At 43.4% G+C, this 24238-nt stretch overlaps 3 protein-coding genes and 1 pseudogene across 5 annotated transcripts; 1 reads left to right on the top strand and 3 right to left on the bottom strand.

The window, feature by feature from the left end:
- The first annotated feature begins 1122 nt into the window (after positions 1-1122).
- On the top strand, positions 1123-5995 carry LOC115671514 (proline--tRNA ligase, chloroplastic/mitochondrial). The gene is made up of 11 exons (XM_030593106.2): positions 1123-1535; positions 1654-1710; positions 1960-2070; positions 2233-2319; positions 2444-2557; positions 2640-2846; positions 3069-3206; positions 3793-3954; positions 4338-4537; positions 5296-5379; positions 5504-5995. Exons 1-11 carry the CDS (start codon positions 1182-1184, stop codon positions 5643-5645), a joined length of 1656 nt encoding a protein of 551 aa, XP_030448966.1. The 5' UTR covers positions 1123-1181; the 3' UTR covers positions 5646-5995.
- Positions 5996-6189: 194 nt separating this feature from the next.
- LOC115671610 (ferric reduction oxidase 4-like) lies at positions 6190-12001 on the bottom strand (annotated as a pseudogene).
- A 2498-nt stretch (positions 12002-14499) lies between these two features.
- LOC115671611 (ferric reduction oxidase 2-like) lies at positions 14500-17923 on the bottom strand. Its single transcript, XM_030593245.2, has 8 exons — positions 17538-17923; positions 17220-17322; positions 16933-17118; positions 16613-16847; positions 16192-16519; positions 15860-16103; positions 14915-15618; positions 14500-14755 (listed from the first exon to the last, which is right to left on the bottom strand). Exons 1-8 carry the CDS (start codon positions 17920-17922, stop codon positions 14616-14618), a joined length of 2325 nt encoding a protein of 774 aa, XP_030449105.2. The 5' UTR covers position 17923; the 3' UTR covers positions 14500-14615.
- A 779-nt stretch (positions 17924-18702) lies between these two features.
- Positions 18703-23859, bottom strand: LOC115671513 (ferric reduction oxidase 4). 3 transcript variants are annotated; one of them, XM_030593105.2, is made up of 8 exons: positions 23466-23857; positions 23145-23247; positions 22849-23034; positions 22459-22693; positions 21202-21529; positions 20258-20507; positions 19271-20007; positions 18703-18914 (listed from the first exon to the last, which is right to left on the bottom strand). In XM_030593105.2, the coding sequence occupies exons 1-8, from the start codon at positions 23614-23616 to the stop codon at positions 18775-18777; spliced, it is 2130 nt and encodes a 709-aa protein (XP_030448965.2). In that variant the 5' UTR covers positions 23617-23857; the 3' UTR covers positions 18703-18774. The 3 variants fall into 3 exon arrangements, with proteins under 3 accessions (XP_030448965.2, XP_056158666.1, XP_056158665.1); XM_056302691.1 differs by lacking the exon at positions 23466-23857 and adding an exon at positions 23349-23453; XM_056302690.1 differs by lacking the exon at positions 18703-18914 and adding an exon at positions 18947-19189 and having other exon boundaries at positions 23466-23859.
- Between the last annotated feature and the right edge of the window lie 379 nt (positions 23860-24238).

Here is a 24238-nt window from a genome sequence, read left to right as displayed (position 1 = left end):
GGTTGGTAAACTTCCATGTGCCATAGTTGAATTTATTGGTGGTGGGTATATCCTCTCTTTTGTTCGATGGAGAATGTGATCAAATTTGACAAGTAATTGGAAAATCGCTTCGTCTTTAAGGTTTGGAGCAATTCTTTCTTTCTTTCTTTCTTTTTTTTCTTTTTTTTTTTTATGGAAACGAGCCGCCTTGTTAAGAGAATGATGAAGCGACTGCAGATGATGTTCATCCCTAATGAGAGGACCGCAATTGGATAATTATCGTGGCGGGAGGTTGTCGGGCGACCTCAAGAATATTAGGATTAAGAGCACAAACACAACGAAATAAAGAGTAAAAACGAGAAAGAGAAATTAAGAAACAAGATTTTATCTTGATTCACCTTAAACTAGGGTTACATTTAATAGATAATTCTACTATAATTAGCAAATCTCAATTATCTATTACAACTCTCAATTACAATAGAAAGAGATTATATATACTCGGTAACTATATATAAGCCCAAGTCCAAATTATTAATAAAATATGAACTTAAACTATAAAAGCTCTCTGGTGGCTAGGGGGTGTTGCCCCTGCACGGGGCGGGTCTCCCGAACCCTTGCTTGCTTATCGGGGAGCAAGACCTCTTTGTTTTCCTGTCGATGGAGAGTATGAACCGCACCTTAACAAAGAAAAGTCACGCTTGCAAGGGCCCTAACCAACACGACTCGTTTTGTTTATTAGTCGAGAGTGCCGAATCAATAGTGCGTTAGTGTTTTCCGAAATCATAGTCAATACCACGTGGAAAGCTCTGTCGAACATTCCCAAATGGAAAGTTGTTAGGATACTCCCGGCCTACGTAAGCCCACTTCGCACGACCCGCGTCCAAAAAACACAAAGGCGAAGGCCTTTTTAATTTGGTTCTTCCAATCCTAATTTTTGTAGTGATGGGCTATGGATTGCGATGCGGAAACAGTTTCGACGGGCCCAATATCGAAGATGGGCTTGACGTAAGTCCCACGAGCCCAACAACCCAATATGAAAACGAGTATTCGAATCCAACGGCCCACAAACCACGACCCGACCCGACCCTACCCATCATCATCGGCAGCGGGCGCGCACGGCCTGCGTCCAGGAAAAAACCTCATCTTCTGCAAGGGACGCACTGCAGGACTGAAGCTGAGTTCAGCAGAGCAAAACCGCGAAGATGGTGGCGTCGCTGAGACTTCCTTCCCTCACCTACTTGTTCACCTCGCCCTCTGCCGCCCTCGGGCGCCGCTCCAAGCCCGTGTTCCGGCGGGGCCACCACCCGCCGTCCCCATCTCCCCCGCTGGCCGCCGGCTTCTCCGCTCAGGGCACGGCCGCCGTCCCTCCGGCGACCGAGGAGCGGGCCGGGAAGCAGAAGTCGCGGGGCGAGGAGCGGGCGGTCACGCCGAGGTCGCAGGATTTCAACGCTTGGTACCTCGACGTGATCGAGCACGCGGAGCTCGCTGACTACGGTCCTGTGCGAGGGACGATGGTGATAAGGCCGTATGGCTACGCAATCTGGGAAGCTATTCAGGTGTTTTTTTCTTATCCGATGGACTGTTTTGATTGCTTCCCTTTGTCCAATTTGCGGAATTCGTTGAAATTTTCTAAGAATGGTGGGAGTGCTGATGGCGTTTCTCATCGAAATGCAGGATTATTTGAACGTCAAGTTCAAGGAGACTGGTCACAGCAACATGTACTTTCCACAGGTCTGGTTATCGACTCTTGCTTTGCTTATTTTGATTGACATTAATCTGCGGTTGCTTGTTAGTTTTCATATCTGTCTCTGCTTTGCCATCTCAAAGTGTCACGTACGAATTTTCTGGACAGTTTGATTATGGCTTTTCTCTAGTTTTGTTAGAAATCGATGCATTGAATCAAGTTTGTTTATTTTCCCTAATGGTCTCTTGCTTTGTAATTGCGGTTTTCAACTGATGGATCCTGTGGTGTGGTTCTAGTTCATTCCATACTCATTTATCGAGAAAGAAGCTAGTCATGTTGAGGGTTTCAGTCCAGAATTAGCACTCGTAACGATTGGCGGAGGAAAGGAACTTGAAGAAAAACTAGTGGTACATGAATTCAGACGCCATTATTGCTTTTTTATTCATCTGTTGACTCTCATTCCCCAAAAGCAGTCAAGCTTAAGCCAATATGCAAAGTAATTTAAACTCATGAAGAATCTGTGGCCTGAGTTTTGGCTTTGATTGTTGCACTTCCTGAGGTTGTGGCAGGTTCGTCCTACTAGTGAAACCATCGTGAATCACATGTTTACTCAATGGATTCATAGTCATCGTGATCTTCCTCTCATGATAAACCAGGTGAGAGGTTTTTTTTTTTGTCACATGCTTTTTATGTTTAAGGTATTCTTCATGGAGGTTGATTATTGATTTGCAGAAATGTTTCTTTATTTATTTCTCACATCTTGCTGATAAACATTGTCAGTGGGCAAATGTCACAAGATGGGAGATGAGAACTAAGCCATTTATTAGGACTCTCGAGTTCCTGTGGCAGGAGGGTCATACTGCTCATGCAACTCCTGAAGAGGCTGAAAAGGAGGTTTGCACCTTTTCACACTATTCTTGATGCAAGAGCTTAGTCGTCATCTTTTATTAAAGGGGTTTCTGATGCTCAATCGCAGGCTTTACAGATGATTGATGTCTATACAAAATTCGCTTATGAGCAAGCTGCAATACCTGTTATTGCAGGTCGGAAATCAAAAGTTGAAAGATTTGCTGGTGCTGATAGGACATATACAATAGAGGCTATGATGGGGGACCGCAAGGCTCTGCAGGCTGGCACGAGTCACAATCTTGGACAGAACTTCTCTCGAGCATTCGGAACACAGGTAGGCTCATGCTTGTTTTCAGGCATGCTAATATGTTTTGTTTTAGCTTTGTGACATCTGTTTTGCTGTTTGTCTTGTGTTGGGACACACCATTGAGTACACGTACCCTTGATGCAGTGAGGGTAACTACTCTGCAGTAGTTAAGGTGTTCTCAATTATTTACTACCTTCGGGAACTTGCGACACTCTTCGGATCTAATTGGGTCTGTTTTACCTGGTGCAGTTCACTGATGAAAATGGCAATAGGCAGCACGTGTGGCAGACTTCATGGGCTATCAGCACTCGCTTTGTTGGGGGTATAATCATGACTCATGGAGATGATGCTGGCCTAATGCTTCCTCCAAGACTGGCACCAATACAAGTAAGTGCAAAGGCCTCCTAATGTTGCAGCTTTAAATACTTTATCCTGCAGAAAATTTAGCTATTGAAAGAAAGCAGAAAAGGAAAAGGGTAGTTGAACGGTAGACTTACAGGGTCTGCAAAATTCGATTAGTGCTCTCAAAGGCATACCTTTCAAAGTTTCTTTTGTGAAAGCACACATAAACAAGGAAAAAATATTTGAGCGACAAAAATATATACAAGATGTACTCATTGCAAATCTACCACAATTTCGGCTGCCACTCATCATCCTAAAAATCGTCCAAAATGATTCCACATTGAGCATTGCTTGGTGTGGATATAGGATGTATCTTCCTCATACTGTTTTCCATTTAAATGAATGAAGTACAATTGTTTGGAACCAAAGCCTAGACTATCTTCAATTGGTTATTGGATATAACTATTCCAGTGGCATCACATTGGGGGGACTTTCTTGATCGATTCTTTATTTGTCTTTCATCATGTAGATTCCGTTGTTCGTCATTAAGTTACCTTTTCTCTTTGTCAGAATATTGGCTGCATGTTACATTTTGTTCACTAGTTCAGTTCCTCGGTCTGGATTCTCCCAGGTGATAGTCATACCAATATATAAGAAAGCTGATGAAAAATCTGGAGTTATAAGTGCTGCTTCATCTGTTAAAGAAGCTTTGCAATCAGCTGGGGTCAAAGTTAAACTCGATGACTCAGAACAGAGAACACCAGGATGGAAATTCAACTTCTGGGAGATGAAGGTTTGTTTTCACTTCTAAAATCATCGTTCAAAGTGTAAACTTATTGTTGATGGTCTTTTTCCTTGCCAAAGCATCTGCATCTGCTATTCATTTGTGGAAATATGGATGAGCCTCCTCCTGCTTGTGACCTTGGGAGACTTTTTTTCTATGAGATATCATCGTATTTCTTAAATCCCATTAGAAACCTGGTTTTACATTTTACCTTGCACCAGGCCTTATTCTTTGCTTGGAGAGAAAGAAAATGATAGTGTGCATTATGCTAAATAATCACTATTTTATTACAAAATGTGAAGGGGCATGCATTTTCAGTTCTCATTCTCAAAGAAGAGCAGTCATCTACAATTCTGTTACTGATAACGTAATAACTGCTTTTTATGTCACAGGGAGTCCCTCTAAGGATTGAAATTGGTCCTCGTGATGTTTCAAGCGGGAGTGTGGTTGTTTCCAGGAGAGATATTCCTGGAAAGGAAGGAAAAGTGTTTGGAATTTCCATGGAACCGGCTGTTTTAGAAGCTTATGTCAGAGATAAGTTGGATGAGATCCAGTCTTCTCTTCTCCAGAGGGCGAAATTATTCAGAGATAGGTGCATTCTTTTGCTTTAGCCTGGACCCGTTGTTTGAGCTTTTGAACTGAATGCACAACCTATATCGATCATGGAGATTGGGAACTTTCGCTTTGATCTCATGATCTCCTTGATCTTGATGGCCTTTTAATCTCAATGATTGAATCAGCAAAAAGCATCTCCTTATATTGCTTATTCTGGAGAAACTGCGGTTTTCTGACTCTGTTGCTGCATGTCCATAGTCTAATATCTGCTTTCGATTAGTCAATTGCACTAGAGTTTCTGATGATAGTTCTTGTGATAGACTGATTTTCATTTGGATAGTAAACACCAACACGCAATCAGAATTATCATATTGCCTTCTGCTCATCTAGTTAGTGCTGAGCAAAAGTTCCAAGTACATGTTACCTCAGCTTAGAGATTAAAACAAATGACAACACTTCAGTTTATAAATTAGATTACTAGAGGAAAAAGTATTATGCCTATGGTTATAGGTTTAGAATCGAATGAAGGGCGATCCTTTTTCTTCTCAAATTTTAAGCTCTCTGCGTCCTCACTGTTATTATGCTTGCAAACACCTCTGAATGTGCATCTCTAGATTAATTTCAGTATTGGTTATAGAGAAGTTCGGTCAACCACATTAGTGTTTTTATAATATCCTCGTAGTTATGTAAATAGAAAGAAACCTGTGTTTAGCGGTTATCTTTGTCTCCGGCAATATTATTTCTGTTCTAGTTTATTCAAGTGTTTGTATTTAAAGGAGCATGTACTTTGTGCAGGAACATTGTGGATGTGAGCTCCTATGATGAATTGAAAGAAGCAATTTCCCAGGGCAAATGGGCAAGAGGCCCTTGGTCAGCAAGGTATCTTGTGCAATCATCTTTTTCATGATGGTTCTCTTTTGTGTACATTCATTAGACTTGTGCAGAGAATTCTGTAATCGCATTTGCTTGGCTTCCTAATACCATGGCTGGCATATGGCTATAGTGACCAGGATGAGTTGAGAGTAAAAGAAGAAACTGGGGCTACAATCAGGTGTTTTCCTTTTGACCATCCAGAAGACATCAAGACATGCTTGATGACAGGAAACCCAGCCAGTGAAGTTGCTATATTTGCAAAGTCATACTGAAGATTTGAAAAAACTCTACAGAGCATTAGAATTATGTTGTATGGTAAAGCCATCGCCTACAGCATGGTTTTCGGAGGACTTCTAATCAAGGATACAGGTTGGATTGGCTGAAAGAATGTGCAGCCTTTGTTGTCACGCATTGCATCAGCTCTGCTGCTTGTTCAGAAATGTTTTCAGCAGGCGGGATAGCTTACAGAAAATCTACTCTTTGTGCACTAGAGATGGTCATCTGTAACTGAAATTTTTTCGCCCCTTTTGCTGTCAAGCAGATTTATTTTTATTACAACTTCCCTATTCATGTATGTGTCCTCTTTGCTATCTATCCATGATGCTGCTTGATTGGTCTTGAAGTTTCTTTATTGCATAGTAAACTCTGCACAAGCTACATCAGTACTGATAAGATCAAATCAGCCGACGCACTCTCACACCCACAGACACTAACACCCACAGACACTGGAATGCAATGCGATGACAACACAGAAAATACAACTTAGGTATGCTTTATATACACGTTGTCCCCCTGCTTAATTAAACTAGTCCATCATCACCAGTTGAAGCTGATGGACTCAAAAGTGCAGGTTCTCTCCCGAACCGGACGCACATACTTCGGCAACCTCGTGCCTCATTTTCCTGGGCCCGCATACGAAAACTCTTGTGTCTGACCCTTTGCACTCCGACAGTGGGCCCGTTTGGTTCGGCTTTGGGGGAATGCTTTTGGCAAAATGCAAAGGCTTTTGACCTAAAAGCGTTTTCCGAAATGCAAGTAATGTTTGGTAATATGTATTTTAAAATCACATTTGAAAGCAACTCTGGCTTAAATACCGTTTGGTAAAAATTATATTTTGTAAAAGACTTTTGCGACCTCAAGTGTCTCATGGGTCGCACAACCAAGGCGACGCTTGAGGTCTGACGACCTCAGGCGGCATCGCCTGGGTCGCGCAACCGCTGCCTGGGGTTGCCGGACCTCGGGCGACGCCCTGGGTCGCTTGACTAGCCTGGGTCTCGCAACTCAGGAGACGCCCGAGGTCCGGCGACCCCAGGCGGAGGTCGCCGGGGTCACACTACCCCTCAGGCGGTGGTCGCTGGCCGCTGGACCCAAAGCTTGAAGAAGATGAACAGTAGTTGCTCGATGAACAGTGAAAGTTGCATCCCAAAAATGCAACTTCCCCAAGGCTCCTCCATTTAGCCAAAGGCCCTTGAAGAGCTTTGCATCTCCTCAAAGCTTGCCAAAAAATTTGCCAAACAATTTTGCATTTGCTCAAGGGACTTTAGAGTCGCAAAGTGGCATTCAAATGCCGAACTAAACCGGGCTAGTATCTCTACAAAGCAAAATTTCAAAATGGCAAAAAGGGGGAAAAAACAAAAGAATCAGTTCCTTGAAAAAACATATCTAATGAAGTGCCTCACGGTCCATACTCAGGCCCGACAAGCCCGGACATTTGACACAATTTGGGTCTTTTGGGCTGACATCGGGCTTGAATATGACCCCTTTTTCGGCCTTTAATTTGTCAACCAAGCAAAAACTCTTGCATGTGTGAGTTTTAGTTGTCAAGAAGGTCGCATGATAAGAAACTTACTGCTAAGGTCAGGCCTCGCTCCGAAATGCACATTCGCAGCTTGGACCAGCGATTGATGTGGAAGACTCTCCACCTTTCGCTCCTCCCCATCATTGAACCACGACCCCGGTGACGCTGTCGGTGTCGGGACCTCTACACTCTTCACTTGCCTCCCTTCGACGGTGCCCCCTTTCTTGCACCACAAGAAAACACCACTCGAGGCCACGAACAGGCAAGCGCACGTCAGGAACATCTCCCAAAGCGTCCAATACGAGAAATGGTACTTCCCGTTGTTGCCATGCTCAATCGGGTAGATGTAGTAGCGGGTCACGATTCCCAACAAGAGAAGGAACATGGTGAACGAGGAGGCTATGATGGCACCGAGCCAGAGCCAGGAGTTGGCGCCAAGGGCGGGGGTGATGGGGGATTCGAGAGGGTCGGGCTTGAACCAGGTGGTTTGGATGAGATTCTGGGCGGGGCCGAGCAACTGATTGTGCTCTTGGGTGACGTAGGCCTCGATCCGGAGGTGGAGTTGAGGAGGGAGGCGGAAGGAGGGACGGAGAGAAAAGGGAAGCAAGAGGTCAAGGATGGCGAGGTCGGCGGACGTCTTGAAGGCACATATGAGGAGCATGCGCGGGAGCTTCGATGAGGCGGTGGTGTCGGGTTGTTGTTGGTCGGCTTCGTGGATTATCTCCCGGATTATGCAGATGAGCGGAGCGATGCCACTTCCTCCGCTCACCATCACCAGCGTTTCGTGCATGCATGAGTTCGCCTAGTCAGTACTCGAGATGAGATTTGTGTATAATTGAAAGAGCAGTCTTCAGAAAAAGAACACTAATTGAAGCCCCATCCGTCAACTTTCTCAACAGACTGCCTACCTAGTTATCAAATAAATGTCTGATTCGCGGGCGATAAAATTCAGTTATTACGGTCGATAATAGATGGAATCGCAAAGCATTGTATGAATAGATATTACATTTAAGAAAAGTTGAGAAATCAGAGGAGGCATTGACCTAAGGAATTGGGAAGAAGCCGGTCCATAGTGTCCTTCCACGGAGACTTCAAGACGGTCCAGAGAAGAAGAAGAAGAGGAGAGAGATTGGAAGAGGCGGCGAGACCAGCTTCCTTGACATTTGATGGCCACGCTGAGGCGGTCAGGCTCCAAGTTGCTGCTGGATGTGACCGTGAAGGGGTGCCATTGAAGCTTGGAGATGCTCGGTATGTTTATGAACATGATGCTCGTCGGGTTGTATTTCACTTCTGCAATTAATAGAGGGAAGTGTGTTTACATGTAAACGATCATGCAAAAGATAACATATAACCCAACAAAATTCAGGGGAAAATTGCATGTGGCCTGGTTCTTTCAATGAATTGTAGCTAGTGCAAAGTGCAAACTATGTCTTATCCTTTTCTGAAGACTTCAGTGACACAAACACAAAATATATATGAGAGATAATTAGTTTGAGAAATTCGGTATGTTTGATCAAATTTATATATCTAGCCTTGCTAGTTTAATTAAAAATTATGGGATAAGTTCATTCATAGAATGATGTGGTGGATAGAATCAATCACAATTTAGAAAACATATATTTCGTGAGAACTTCTATTTTAGAGTTGTACCGAATGTGTGTTCCATTATTTCTTAATATGTAAGTGGCATTAGAACAAATAGATACGATAAGTTTGCCTAAGAATCATTTGCATTCTTTTTGCTACTTGTTATTAGCGAAAGAGAGTCTCTTCATGTACCTTATATGATCTTAAGCTAACAGGAGGCTAGGTATATATAAGCTTGCGCTATCAAATTATTTCAATTGCGACACACACCTGGAATTTTTGGCAAAGTTCAGCTCGATCATGCCAGAGGGCAAGAGGCGTGCGGCGAGTAATCGAACTCGTTGCTGGGACTGTAAGAACCTCAAGTATCGATCGATGACAGAGAAAAATCCCCGGGATAATCATGCAGAAATAGCCTGTGCCGACGTGCAGGAGATAGATGACGATGTAGAGCACGTAGAGATGGTGGGTGTAGAAGAAAACTTCAAACATTTTCTGGCGAATGGGGCGGAAGCTTGTAATCTACATGGCCATAGCGAAAACAATGGCTATCTCTCCGGCAACATTCGATACCCATGTGCTGCTCCATTGTAGCATCTGCAACGACCGCCCCATGATTATATGCAACCTTGTGCGTATTAGTGATTATAAGACCATATAACTTCTTGACTATAAAATAACAGCAATCCTTCTTCGAGAAAATTTCCCACAAAAGACAGGTTAATTAAGGATACTCCATATTTTTTCCTGAGATAAAAAGGACAAGAAGCGAGGAAGCACACATCTGCTTGACCTACACAACAGTATGAAGAATAAAATGCTACTGCAATCACTTTTTGTCATGATCAGAGGATATAAAGACTTTCCTTTTCGTATGGATGGAACTTGTGAAGGCCAGTAATCTTTCTTTCTCATTCTAATAATTTTAGTAACCAAAACAAAAAGAAGAAACAAATAAACAAAGGAAGATGTTGAAGTAGTACTACTATTAAAATCTAAGGGTGCGCATGATAATGTTTCTATGCCGGGGAACTATTTCTACTCAGAAATGATTCTTTTTTATTCTGTGCCCGGAAACAATTTCTAAGTATTTGAAGGCGTTTGGTAACTGTCCAAAATTTCTATTCCTGGAATAGAAACGAACAGAAATGCGTTTGGTAACTACACAAAATTTCTTGTTATTAATAATATTTTAATAATATTTTGAATTGTTTATTTTTTTTTTCTTTCTACCCAGGCCATGCGACCGGCCACAGCCCAGGGCCAGCGAGGGCGTCACGGCCCTCGCCGGTCGCCGGCGGAGGCGAGGGTCCCCCTTGCTGGCGAGGGCAAGGGCGAGGGTTGGACCCTCGCCGCCTAGGCGAGGCGGCTCGCCGTCGGTCATGGCGAGGTCGGCCTCGCCTAGATCGGGCAAGGCCGAGCCTTGCCGTGGGTCGCGACGGCGAGGCTCGGCCTCGCCAAATCTGGGCGAGGCCGACCTCGCCGTGGGTCGCGACGGCGAGGCTCGGCCTCGCCCGGATATTGCGAGGCCGAGCCTCGCCGTCGGTCGCGACGGCGAGGTCGGCTTCGCCGTGGGTCGCGATGGCGAGGCTCGGCCTCGCCCAGATCTGGGCGAGGCCGACCTCGCCATGACCGACGGCGAGCCGCCTCGCCCAGGCGGCGAGGGTCCAGCCCTCGCCCTCGCCGGCAGGGGGGACCCTCGCCTCCGCCGGCGGCCGCCGTGACGCCCTCGCCGGCCCTGGGCGTGGCCGGTCGCCGGCGACCGGCCACAACCCAAGAAGAGCAACATAAAAAAAAGAAAAGAAAAAAAGAAAAAAGAAGAAAAAAAATCGATTCTCAAAATTGTGTCGAGAAACAAGAAGCAACTTTATTTTACTTCTTGTTTCTCTTCCAAAACTGTTTCTGGGCACAAATTTTTGCAAAAATGTGCCCGGGAACAAAAAGTTTACCAAACGCATTTCTGTTCCCAAACTATTTCTGGGAACAAAAGAACAGAAATTTTTACTGTTTGGCACGTTACCAAACGGGCCCTAAAAATGACAAAAAAATATATGGAAAAAAAGGTGGGGATGCCTGAAAATGTATTACCTGAGACATTTGATGGGTCATGCCCCAGAAAATGATGAAGCCGATGGTGTCGGAAGGAAGAGGAGGTTGGAGATGTGGCCCAACCAAATGTGATACTTGATGCTCGACTCTGATGTAAGTCCAATCAATGGCAGAATGGATGACCCTCTTGTCACTGGGAAGAACCAAAACGCCTAGCAAATATTGCCAACGTACCCAAGCCTCAGTGAGGCACTCCTGAACTTGGTCTGCCACCTGCACAGAGGCCGAGAGAGCAATCAACAAAAGCTAAATGACGAGTTCTTATTAGCACTTGCTTTTGCATTTTGACAAAAACACGAAGAAATTGCGTGCCTTTGGTGGGTGTTAGGATTAGGTTCTTAGGGAAAACGAAGCCAAATAAGTTTGTGCTTAGTTGCTTACAGTTTCACCCCTTCGTCCATATAAAGGTGGCCCTCATAACTGGCATATATGTAATTGGCAAGAGACCAAATCAAGAGAGCGATGAACATGGCTCCAACTGTCAGCGTGACAATCCCCAGAGTAGGCATGACCAGAACTCGTCATCACAAGAAGGCCAAACATCTAGTTTTGCCGGCACTGCAAAACCATATCGAGGTATTGCTATTATACACTCGATGTTCTTAAACTCTACTGATATAAGATGGCATGTGCATATAATAGATTGCCGTAACCTTTTAGTGTAAGGTTTCTCCGATTTCTTCTGTAAATGGAGGTAGATGCAGCCAAAAGCAGCGGTGAACATTATGAGGAACGTTAGGAGCAGAAGATTTGCACCCGAACAGAAGTTGCAACCAGATGAAAAAAAGAGACAGAATATCAGGAAAAAATCAAACTATGGAGTGCACGAAAAAGTTAGTCATCCAAATAAATATATACCAGAAAGTCACGTCATGTTTCATACGTAGATGTCAGTGTACATGTATATACTAGTTGCGCTCGAAGCACGGGCAGGTGAATTAGAAGCGGAAAAGATGAGAAGAAAGAGAAGCCAGAGACCATACCCTGCCCTCCAAAGTAAGTGGCGTTGAGCTTCATCTGCAGATGGGAAGTCCATTTGTATTGGTAAGTTTCTGTAGGCAGCATTATCCAAATCATGAGCCACCCAAGAAAGACCAGAAAAAACACCATCTTTAGGACTCTCTGGATAACCATTTTGCTATCCTCTAATCACCGAGAGATGAAGCAAAAGAAATGAAAAATGGAAGCAGCAATTCTAGCGGAGAGAGTGAGAAACCGAGTTGAGATATTTGTGCTCTTAAAAACCTAATGAGAGAGCTCTTATATATTGAGTTGCCCTTGAGCATCAACATCACAGATCGAGTCACAAAAAAGCTGCAGCATGATTCATGCAGTTCTTTTCCCAGGCTTAAGCGTGAGCTTTATACATGGTTCCAATTTGCTGCTCTTAAATGCAGTCTGCCGTCACGACGGAATTAACCCTTAATAAAAGAGCCACTTGTGTAAACGCAATTGGTCTTTCCTTATTGATTTCTTAGTGAAGGCGAAGTCCGCTCAACGAGATTTAATGGAAGCATTTTTCAGTTGATTAGGATGTTTATGAAAAATTTAAACTCCTCTCAACTTGGTGGCAGCAACCCGATAAAGATGCTTTATTTATGACTGAACTACTTAACTCTTTGCTAATAATGAGTGTGACTGAACTCGACAATAGGGACAGAGGGTTTTAAGAAGAATTTTCACTATCCAAATCGGAGTTTAAACTGATCGATATTAGGAGAATGATGTTTATACAGTGAAAATAAATAAATGAAGCGATTACAAATATATAGAGAAACTCTGAAAATGTCGAGCTATTGTTGGCTTTAGACCATCTGATCATTGACCCTGCACTTCTTCTCGTGGTTGTGATTTGATCATCCAATGATCGATTCACAGTGCACATACTTGATCCATTGATAGTGAAGTTGACTTTCTTTGAGGCACTTCAAGTACAGTTGACTTTACATCTCGAACCATGAAGGTGTCGTACTGGTACGACACACACTAACCTATATGGCAACTTGGAAGTAAATTTAGGAGATGAATTTGAAAAAGTCAGATGTAAGGCATTTTAATAATGAGATGAATTCGAAGAAGTCAATATACATTCTCTGGTGCATCTCTAATTGAACTTCAGGATTGGATTTTGAGAAGTTCGGTCAACCATATTAATGTTTTAATAATTTCGTTGTAGTTACATAAATAGAAAGAAACCTGTGTTTCGCGATTATCTTTGTCTCCTGCAATGTTATTTCTGTTCAACTTTATTCATGGTTTCGATTTAAAGGAGCATTTACTTCGCGCAGGAACATTGTGGATGTGAGCTTCGATGATGAATTGAAAGAAGCAATTTCCTAGGGCAAATGGGCAAGAGGCTCTTGGTCAGCAAGGTATCCTGTGCCGTCATCTTTTTCATGATGGTTCTCTTTTGTGTACGTTCCTTAAAAAACTACGGAGAACTCTGCAAGCACATTTGCTTGGCTTCCTAATTCCATGGCTGGCATATGGCTACAGCGACCGGGATGAGTTGAGAGTAAAAGAAGAAACTGGGGCTATAATCAGGTGTTTTCCTTTTGACCAGCCAGAAGACATCAAGACATGCTTGACGGCAGGAAACCCAGCCAGTGAAGTTGCCATATTTGCAAAGTCATACCGAAGATTTGAAGAACTCTTTGGAGCATTAGAACTATGTTGCTTGCTAAAGCCATCGCCTACAGTATAGTTTTCTAAGGACTTCTTATCAAGGATACAGATTAGGTTGGCTGAAAGAATGTGCAGCCCTTGTTGAAACGCATCCCATCAGGGCTGCTGCTCGATCAGATATGTTTTCAGCGGGCAGGGTAGCTTATAGAAAATCTACTATCTTTGTGCACTAGGGATGGGCATCTGAAATTGAAATATTTTGCACCTTTTTCTGTTAAGCAGATTTTCTTTCATTACAACAGCCCTATTTGTGTATGTAGTCTCTTTGCTGTCTATCCATGAAGCTGCTCGATTGGCTTCATAGTTTCTTTTTTGCACGGTAAACTCTGTACAAGCTACATTAATCCTGACTAGATCAAATGGTGAGATGGAATGTGATCATACACCCGTTGGTATTTCACTTTGTTCTTTACCATTTCAATTTCTGAGCAAGCGTTCTTGAAGTTCTTTGGAAAGGAAAAATTGTCTGTACTCCACCCGTACTATGGATAATCTGGTGAGTGACCCTCCGTGCTTAATATATGGTCGTGGTAGTTCTAACTTCACATTTGGTGATATTATTCATGCATTGATTTGCCGAGACATTCCTCCCATCAACACCATGACATTGCCATTTGGGACATTTCAGGAGAGAAATTCACCAAAAGTTGTTTGAAGGATGTACCGGGAAGTTTTTTTTTTTTTTTTGGTCAGAGTACCGGGAAGTTGTTAAAAGTGTATATGCCAATGTGACCAATGGGCGGTGTGGACAATTTTCTCATTTGGAAATACTCGCTATCAGCGCTTTTTCGTTGCATGCTTTTGCTTTATCTTTATCAACTTTCACTTAATAGTTTTCCCCCTTGATAATGCCCAGAGAATGGTGTGGAAATATATGCAGTTCAAAGATACTGGTTTTTACCTGGCCATAAACACGAAAACAAAAGGCAAAAGAAAAGAAAAGAAGATGCTTAATTTTATCCTGCTCACTCTGTCTATTAAAACTGAGGATCGAACTTATTTTCACCATGAACCTCTCTATGTTTGCGTAGCAAGACAATGATCACAATGTTGTTTCTTGATGTCACCAGCTAAAACTGATGGACTGGAAGTGTAGGTTGGGTATCAACCCAGATGAACATACAGCAGCTACATCTTGTCTCATCTTCCGTGGACCACTAACAAGCACTCCAATGCTGGACCCTTCAATGCCCAGCAAAATCTCTGCAACCAAAGTCAATTTAACCTCCATAAGTTAATGTTTCACTGATCTTTCCAGTTAGAAGCATGTCCATTTAATCATGAGCTAGTTTTTTAAACTGATGTCTTTCTTCCCAAGTTCGAATTTTTGATGACTAAAAGCAGTTCAGAAGAAATGCTCACTCTTGAGGTCGGGCCTTTTGCCATAGTGCACATTGGTCGATTGAATGAGAGTTTGGTGAGGGAGGCTTTCCAACTCCCAGTCACCGCCGTAGACTCCGGCAATTGGTGATGCTGTTGGTGGAGTTTTCATGTCTTGTATCTGCACCAATTCCCTCAAACTCTGTTTCTTGTTCCAAAGAAAAGCACCGGCGGCACTTGCAGCTATGGAGACGCAAGCAAACACCATGTACAGAGCAGCTCTCGAAGCAAACGAGTACATTCCGTTTGAGTCACGTTCGGTCGGGTATATGTAATATCGGGTTATAATTCCAACAAGTACTAGGAATATTGCGAAGGATGATGAAATTATTAGTCCTAGCCACAGCCAGCTTCCACTACCTAAAACTGCAGAAACTGGTACATCATTTGTACTAGGCTTGAGCCACACGGTTCGGATGAGCTCCTGATCATCTTTTACAGTCTCTTTCTCTCTTGTCACATAGGCTTCAATTTGAAGGTGAAGGCGGGAAATGTCGAGATTCGTGCCCGAGACAGGGAGGAGGAGTTCCAGCATTGCCAGATCAAGTTCTTTCTTGAAAGCGCATATGAGAAGAATTCGCGGAGCCTTATGACTCGCCGCGTTGGCTGTGAAGAGGAGCTCCCGAATGATGGAGATGAAAGGTGTGATGCCACTCCCTCCGCTAATCATCACCAGCATGTCGTGCCTGTAGAATGTTTCGGCCATCTTGATCAAGCTTAAACTTACAGGGCATCTAAGCCGAGATAGTAGGGATTGATATTCAATAAACAAATACTAGCGCAACGATCACTGGCACTTTTCCTATGTCCGAAAGTATATTTAGTCTAGATATCTGACAGGTCTAGTTATGGTGTTTTGTAGCATTTCCTTGTAATGTCAAAACATTATTATTTTTTCCCACAAATAACTGCTTCTAAAGGACTCACCTCAGCAAATCGGTCGAAGGAGTTCCATATGGCCCTTCAAGCGAAATCTCGAGCCTCTCTACAGTCGAGGAAGAGGATACGATCTCATACAACATCTTAGTCCATCTTCCTTCGCTTTTTACCACCACACTTAGCTGGTCACGATCCAAATTACTACTTGATGTAATAGTGAAAGGATGCCATTGTAGCTTAGATATGCTAGGGACGTTGACAAACACTGTGCTAGTTGGAGCATAGCTCAATCCTGAAACCAGACGGAGGAAGTAATACGGCAAAAATAAAAGCAAGTGGAGGCAAAAAGATTGCAGATCAAATTGGTATTTCGACTCTACCTGGGCTCTTTGAGAAGTTCAATTCAACTGCTTGACAGGGTAGGACCCGAGCGCAAACAAGCCCAATCTTCCGTTGGGATTGCAAGAACCGCAGGTATCGATCGATTAAGAAGAGGTAGAACCCGGGAAGCATGATGCAGGCAGTGGAAAACCCGACATGAAGTACAAAAAACAGGACGAAAATAATGTACAGGTAGTGAGTGTAGAAGAAGAGTTCGAATATCTTTCTCCTTATGCCCTGAAACGCCGTCGCCCACATCACCACTCCGGCCAGTAACGATATTTCCCCTGCCACGTTGGAAACTCCAACCTCGTCCCATTTTATCATCTGCATCCCGGATCAAAATGCTTCAAGCTTTATAAAGTTTGTGCAAAGCTGTGTCAGAAGTTACAAAACTTGCAGTTCAGTGTTGCAAATTACCTCCGAGATCTGGTGAGTATTGGCCCAGAACATGACATAGCACAAGCCATGCGCGGTGAAGAGAGCCATGGTGACGTGGCCGAGCCAGATGTGGTACTTGACACTCGCCTCAGAGGTCACACCAATGAACTGCAAAACTGAGGATCCTCTCGTGACGGGGAAGAACAAGAAGGCTAAGCAGATGTTCCCAACCAGGCCAAGCAACAGAGCTGCACTATCTAGCTTAACTTCCCACCTGCCAAAGGAAAATTCCTTTCACTCTTCGCACAGCATTTATGTGCGCTTTAATGTGCAAACTTCTAAAGATTAGCAGTACTCACACTCGCTCCCTCACTTGGATTGCCTCTTGCGTGACATTTGCAAACATAGCATGCACGTAAGAGGAGAAAGACCATACTAATAAAGCTACGAACATGGCCAAGAAGGCGAGCTCTATCCAAGAAACAATTCCTAGAGGGCCTTTGACCAACGCCGGCATCTTCCATGAGTCGTAGCGGGAACGCACTCTGTTGACAGGGGAAAAAAATAACATGTCATCGGTGTTCGCTTGAATTGTAAAGAGAACAATTTCTGGCAGGGATATTTCCAAGCGAATAGAGCAGGTCACCTTGAGTCGCTGCGATCTACACCTCTCTTCCTCAGATGCGAGTAAAAAGCACCCAATATAGCAATGAATAGAATGGGGAACGCATAGATCAGAAGACTTGCTCCTGAACGAAAGACAAAGAAGGATTGAGAGAAGTTCAGCTAGCCCTTGTGTTTCTCTGTTTTCTTTCATCATTATTATTTTCTTAATCTCTCTCTCTCTCTCTTTGAAATAATGAAATTGCACAAGCGATGCAAACGGCAAGAATTCGTGTCATAAAAAGGGCAAAATGAGCTAGAGGTTGCAACTGCTAGACAAATCGAGTACGAGCAAAAGTACCTTGTTGTCCGAAGTACGTGGAACGGGTTTTGCTGCGAATGTTTGGCATCCAGCGTAGGTAGAAAGTGTTGGTGGGCATCATTATCAGTATCAAAATGTACCCAAGGAAAACGACCACGATTAGGACTTTCATGGCTAATCTCATCACCCTCTTCATGCCTTCGCAACAAGCGTCTTCCATCTCTGTCTCTCGCTGTCTCTCAGAGTTTGCCATTAATATACCCTCTGCGTACATGATTATATAGCAAAGTTCGTCGGGAACAAATGAGGGATTCCCTAAAGCAAAAGCGACGGGTGAAGTAACGTATCGAGAGTCGATTTGAGCGCGCACTTTCGGGAGGTAGATAGTTGACTCCAACGTGAGACTGACAGGCCAGCATATCATCTTGCAGAACACAGTGCAAGTGCATGGCTTTTGTCGTTCCTTCCAACGCAACATTCATTAATTGTGAACACCTTTTCCGCTACGAAAGTAATAAGCTATCAAATACACACCACGCAGCATTGGCTTCCTTGTGAACACTCCTTCCTAACATGATAATCTCTGGCAGGATTCTTACAAGATACGCAGTCACACTAATGGTTTAGGACAAGAACAGCTTTTGGTTAAGACTCTTAAATCTTAATATGTGACAAAGAACATACAGTTGTTTTTATTATTATTATGACAATCTTTATTATTGTTGAATTATTACAATGTTATTATCTTTGCTGCATGGAAGAATCCGGGCCAGCTGACTCTTGTCACTTGCGATGAGGTGCATTTTCTACGTCCCCCTCCTTTAGACTTTCCTCCATTGATTACTCCTATGTACACTTTTGTTCCATCCAAGCTGTTCTCGCACGGCAAAAAGGGCCATCTACAATGTCCAGCATCGGATCTCTTGCACTCTCCGTATGCGACCCAATAAGTTGTGCGTTCCGTTCATGAAAATTGTAAATTTATTGGCTTCCCGCCGTTGACAGCTAGCTCGGATTTAAGTTTATTGTCCAATTCGTATCTTTTCGTTTTACGATTGTATCGATTAATTGGAGTCGACAGATAGGAAATGCACGGGATTTCGAGGTTGAATCATATCGTCATTAGCAAATTATAGACACGGATCACACAAATCAGCTGATGCGCGTTCTCACACCACAAGACACAGAGGAACGAACGCGATGACAACACGAAAACACAACCTAGTTATGCTCGAAATACACGTTGTCCCCGTGCTTAATTGAAACTAATCCATCATCACCAGTTAAAGCTGATGGACTCAAAATTCAGGTTCTCTCCCAAGCCGGACCCACATACATTGGCAACCTCGTGCCTCATTTTTCTGGGCCCGCATACGAAAACTCCTGTGTCTGGCCCTTTGCACTCCGACAGTATCTCTGCAAAGACAAAATTTCAAAAGGGCAACAAGGAAAACAAGAAAAGAATCAGTTCCTAGAAAAATATATCTAATCAAGTACCCCACGGTCCTTAGTTAGGCCCGACAAGCCCGGACATTTGACACAATTTGGGTCTCTTGGGCTGATCAGGCTTGAATATGACCCCCTTTCGGCCTTTTAGGCTCCATCGTTAGGCCGGTTCAGGCCTGATATCGTCGGGCTTCCAAGGGTATGCTTTTACTCGTCGTCATTTTCACCCATATATCCTAGTTAAACTAGAGAATTTATCAGCTAAGCAAAAACTCTTGCATGTCTAAGTTTTAGTCGTCAAGAAGGTCACATGATAAGAAGCTTACTTCTGAGGTCAGGCCTCGCCCCGTAATGCACATTCGTAGCTTCAACCAGCGACTGATGCGGAATACTCTCCGCCCCTCTCTCCTCCACATTGCTGAACCACGACCCAGGTGACACTGTCGGCGTCGGGATCTCCATACTCTTCACTTGCCACCCTTCGACGGCGCCCCCTTTCTTGCGCCACAAGAAAATGCCACTCGTGGCCACGAACACGCAAGCGCACGTTAAGAACATCTCCCAAAGCGTCCAATACGAGAAATGGTAAGGCCCGTCCTTGCCATGCTCGATCGGGTGGATGTAGTAGCGGGTCACGATCCCCAACAAGAGAAGGAACATGGCAAACGAAGAGGCTATGATGGCACCCAGCCAGAGCCAGGAGTTGGAGCCAAGGATGGGGGTGATGGGGGAGTCGAGAGGGTCGGGCTTGAACCAGGCAGTTTGGATGAGCTTGTGGGAGGGATCGAGCTGCAGTCCGTGATCTTGGGTGACGTAGGCCTCAATCTGGAGGTGGAGTTGAGGAGGGAGGTGGAAGGTGGGAGGGAGAGAGAGGGGAAGCAAGAGGTCAAGGATGGCGAGGTCGGCGGATGTTTTGAAGGCGCATACGAGGAGCATGCGCGGGAACTTTGACGAGGCGGTGGTGTCGGGTTGTTGTAGGTTGGCTTCATGGATGATCTCACGGATTATGGAGATGAATGGAGCAATGCCGCTTCCTCCGCTCAACATCACCAGCGTCTCGTGCCTGCATGAGTTCGCCTAGTCAGTACTCGAGATGAGCTTTGCGCACAATTGAAAGAGTAGTCTCTAGAACAAGAATGCTAATTGAAGCTACAATCCATTTACTTTCTCAACACACTGCCTACCAGGTCATTATATAAATGTCTGATACATGGGTGATAAATTCAGTTTGCATGGTCGATAATAGATAGAATTGCAATGTAGATATGCGATTACATATAAGAAATGTTGAAAGAATTAGAGGAGGCATTGACCTAAGGAATTGAGAAGAAGCCGGTCCATAGGGTCCTTCCACAGAGACTTCAAGGCGTTCCAGAGAAGATGAAGAAGAAGAGGAGAGAGATTGGAAGAGGCGGTGAGACCAGCTTCCTTGACATTTGATGGCCACGCTGAGTTGGTCAGGCTCCATGTTGCTGCTGGATGTGACCGTGAAGGGGTGCCATTGCAGCTTGGAGATGCTTGGTATGTTTATGAACATGACGCTCGTCGGGTTGTATTTTACCTCTGCAATTTAATTGAGGAAAGTGTTTTTACATGTAAAAGATCATGCAAAAGATGACATATGACCCAAAATTCTGAGGAAAATTGCACGTGGCCTGGATTGTTCACTGATTTGTAGCTAAACTATGACTTGCCTGTTTCTGAATAAGCTTATTCAGTAACCCAAACGCAGAACACATCCTTTTCAGTAACATGTATGCGACATAATTAGAGTGAGAAGTTCTCTATGTTATCAATTTTTGTATCTAGACCTACTAGTTCAATAAAAACTTCTTTTTTTGTCTGTTATGAAAGCTTATCAAGTGAATTTATCTTATGAATGACATGATAGACAGAACCAATCACAATTCAAAAAGTAGAGATTATGTGGGAATTTCTTTATTCAAGCAAGACCAATCGTGTATCTCACTATTTTTTGATACGTAAGTGGCATAGCCGATCAGAACAAGCCGATATAGTAACTTTCGTGGCTCAACAGCTTCTATATTTGACCTTTTGGAATTTCAATTTTATGGGTCTCAATCAATTAGTTGGCTCGAACGTCGAGATACGTGTGGGCTTTCGCCTAATAGTCATTTGTATTTGTATTCTTTTAGCAAAAAACGCCTCTTCATATACCTCGTATGATTTTGAACTAGCTGGAGGCTGAGATGTATATAAGCTTGCTCTATGAAATCATTTCAATCGCGACACACACCTGGGCTTTTGGCAAAGTTGAGCTCGATCGTGCCGGAGGGCAAGAGGCGTGCGGCGAGTAATCTAGCTCGTTGCCGGGACTGTAGGAACCTCAAGTGTCGATCGATGACAAAGAGAAAAATCCCCGGGATAATCATGCAGAAATAGGCCGCGCCGACATGCAAGACATAGAAGATGATGTAGATTGCGTAGAGCTGGTGGGTGTAGAAGAAAACTTCGAACCTTTTCTTGCGAATGGGGCGGAAGCTCGTAATCCACATGGCCACCGCGAAAACCATGGCGATCTCTCCGGCCACGTTCGATACCCATGAGCTGCTCCATTCTAGCATCTGCAACAACCGGCCCATGATTATATGCAACCTTGTGCGTGAATTCAGATTCTCAATATCAACAGTGTGCATGGTTAAAATGACTTACAGATTATTGGATTTATGAAGATACGGGACGACGATTACGTATCTGACCCACATCAAATTATTCGAAAGCAAAGTTGCGAAAAGAATTAAAATCATCTAATGAGTAGATGTCTGTTTTAGTTTTGGGTTTAGCCTCTAATTATTCCTAATAATCTCTCACCCACTTTATCTTTTATCATCTCTTTAGGTGACAGAGCGATCACATAATATCATCCCAAGCATTGTCGACGTCGCAAAAGAAAAGTTTCCCACCAAATAGAATGGCCACGACAAATTGACAATCCATTCTTTTTGTGTCGTTGAAAGGGAATCTCTATATTAAGCATTTTACGTCGTTTAAATATGAGTTTCGATCGTTCTTGTATACGTGTGGTCTTCTGTCCTCCGTAAAGTAACCTAATTTTCGGGATGAAACTCTCTTAACATTTAATTTCTTGGTACCCCTTTCAATATCTCGCTTAGCTAAGTCATTCAAAGACCATATATGACTTCTTGACTCTAATATAACAGCAATGCTTCATCGAGGAAATTTCCCTCAAAAGACAGGTTAAATCAGATTATGCCATATTTTCTCTTGAGACAGAAAGGACAAGAAGAAACGACGAAGCACATCTGTTTACCCTACACACGCACCCCAGCAAAAAGCAAAAGAATCAAGAATAAAGTGGCACTGCAATATCTTTATGTCATGATCAGATGGCATAAAGGACTTTCCCTTTTGTAAGGACGGAATTTGTGAACGCCAATGATTCTCAGTTTCTCATTCTAATCGTTGCAGTAACCACAACAAAAAAGAAAGAAAGTTATTGAAGCCAATAGTGGCGATGCCTGAAAATGTAGACCTGAGACATTTGATGGGTGATGCCCCAGTAAATGATGAAGCCAATGGTGTGGAGGAGGAAGAGGAGGTTGGAGATGTGGCCCAACCAAATGTGATACTTGATGCTTGACTCTGATGTGAGTCCAACCAATGGCAAAATCGATGACCCTCTTGTCACTGGGAAGAACAAGAATGCCCAGCAGATGTTACCAATGTACCCAAGCCTCAGCGACACGCTCCTGAACTTGGCATGCCACCTGCACAGGCGCCGAGAGAGCGATCAACAAAAGCTAAATGATGAGCTCTTATTAGCATTTGCTTTTGAACTTTGACAAAACACCAACATAATGTGTGCTTTTGGTGTATGTTAGGATTAGGTCCTTAGCAAAAACAAAGCCGCTTAGTTGCTTACACTTCCACCCCTTTATCCATATGAAGGTGGCCAGTATAACTGACATATATGTAATTGGCAAGAGACCAAATCAAGAGAGCAATGAACATGGCTACAAAAGCGAGCTCTGTCAGCGTGACAATCCCCAGAGTAGGCATGACCAGAACCGGTCGTCGCAAGAAGGCCAAACGTCCAGTTTTGCTGGCACTGCAAAACCATATCGAGGTAACTTTATCATACGGCCAATGTTCTTAAACTCTGACGTATGTGAATAATAATATAAGATGGCATGTGAATATAATAGAAATTGTTGTAACCTTTTAGTGTAAGGTTTCTCGGATTTCTTCTGTAAATGGAGGTAGACACAGCCAAAAGCAGCGATGAACATTATGGGGAACGTGAGGAGCAGTAGATTTATACCTGAACAGAAGTTGCAATGCAATCAGATGAGAAAAAGAGACAGAACATCAGGAAAAAATCAAACTGTGGAGTGTATAGTTAGTTATCCAAATAATAAATACCACAAAATCGCGTCCTCTTTCATACGTTGTTGTCGATGAACATGTATATACTAGTTGTGCCAGGCGGGTGAATCGGCAGCGGAAAAGACAAGAAGAAAGAGAAGCCAGAGATCATACCCTGCCCTTTAAAGTAAGTGGAGTGAAGCTTCACCTTCAGATTGGAAGTCCATTTGTATTTGTAAGTTTTTGTGGGCAGCATTATCCAAATGAGGAGCCACCCAAGAAAGACCAGTAAAAAAACCATCTTTAGGACTTTCAGGATAACCATCTTGGTATACTCTAATCACCGAGAGATGAAGCAAACGCAATATAAAAAGGAAGAAGCAATTCTAGCACAGAGAGTGAGAAACTGAGTTTAGCTATTTGTGGTTTTTAAAAACCTAATGAGAGTGCTCTTATATATAGAGCTGCCTTTGAATATCAACATCACGCGATGGAGTCACAAAAAAGTTGCAGCATGATTCATGCAATTCTTCTCTCAGACTTAAGCGCGAGCTTTATACTTCGTTCCAAATTGCTGCTCTTGGATGTAGTCCGTCGTCACAATGGAATCAACCCTTAATAAAGTAAGAGCCACATTTATCCATGCAAATTGCTCTTTCCTTATTGAATTTTTAGAAAGAAAAGTGTGAAGGTGACGTCCAATCCACGAGATCTAATGAAAGCATTTTTCAGTTGATTAGGATGTCAATTAAAAGGTTAGACTCCTCTCAACCTGGTGGTAGCAACCCGATAAAGATGCTTTACTTATTACTGAACTACTGGTAATTAAACCCAATTCATTAGAAGTTGCTGATTATGCGAAGATTCAGTTGACAAGTTATTGATTTTAATGGTTGTCAATAGCTAACTTTGTTGATTTATAAGTTCGATGTTGATGTCTGTTCGGC

Source organism: Syzygium oleosum, unplaced genomic scaffold, assembly GCF_021117445.2.
Source record: "Syzygium oleosum isolate NSW1041296 unplaced genomic scaffold, Sole_v2.1 Sole_v2.25, whole genome shotgun sequence".
Taxonomy (NCBI): Eukaryota; Viridiplantae; Streptophyta; class Magnoliopsida; order Myrtales; family Myrtaceae; genus Syzygium; species Syzygium oleosum.
The sequence above is the reverse complement of the archived record's forward strand: the minus strand, read 5'-3'. Positions and strand labels throughout refer to the sequence as shown.

Coding starts and splice junctions, on each gene's coding strand:
- LOC115671514 (XM_030593106.2), top strand. CDS start 1,182: ATGGTGGCGTCGCTGAGACTTCCTTCCCTCACCTACTTGTTCACCTCG. Junction 2,558..2,639: donor CTGAAGAGGCTGAAAAGGAG/GTTTGCACCTTT, acceptor GCTCAATCGCAG/GCTTTACAGATGATTGATGT. Junction 4,538..5,295: donor GCGAAATTATTCAGAGATAG/GTGCATTCTTTT, acceptor TACTTTGTGCAG/GAACATTGTGGATGTGAGCT.
- LOC115671611 (XM_030593245.2), bottom strand. CDS start 17,922: ATGATATGCTGGCCTGTCAGTCTCACGTTGGAGTCAACTATCTACCTC. Junction 16,848..16,932: donor ATCCAAGTGAGGGAGCGAGT/GTGAGTACTGCT, acceptor TTCCTTTGGCAG/GTGGGAAGTTAAGCTAGATA. Junction 16,520..16,612: donor ATACTCACCAGATCTCGGAG/GTAATTTGCAAC, acceptor TCCGGGATGCAG/ATGATAAAATGGGACGAGGT.
- LOC115671513 (XM_030593105.2), bottom strand. CDS start 23,616: ATGGTTATCCTGAAAGTCCTAAAGATGGTTTTTTTACTGGTCTTTCTT. Junction 23,035..23,144: donor GAGAAACCTTACACTAAAAG/GTTACAACAATT, acceptor ATGGTTTTGCAG/TGCCAGCAAAACTGGACGTT. Junction 20,508..21,201: donor CAACTTTGCCAAAAGCCCAG/GTGTGTGTCGCG, acceptor ATTAAATTGCAG/AGGTAAAATACAACCCGACG.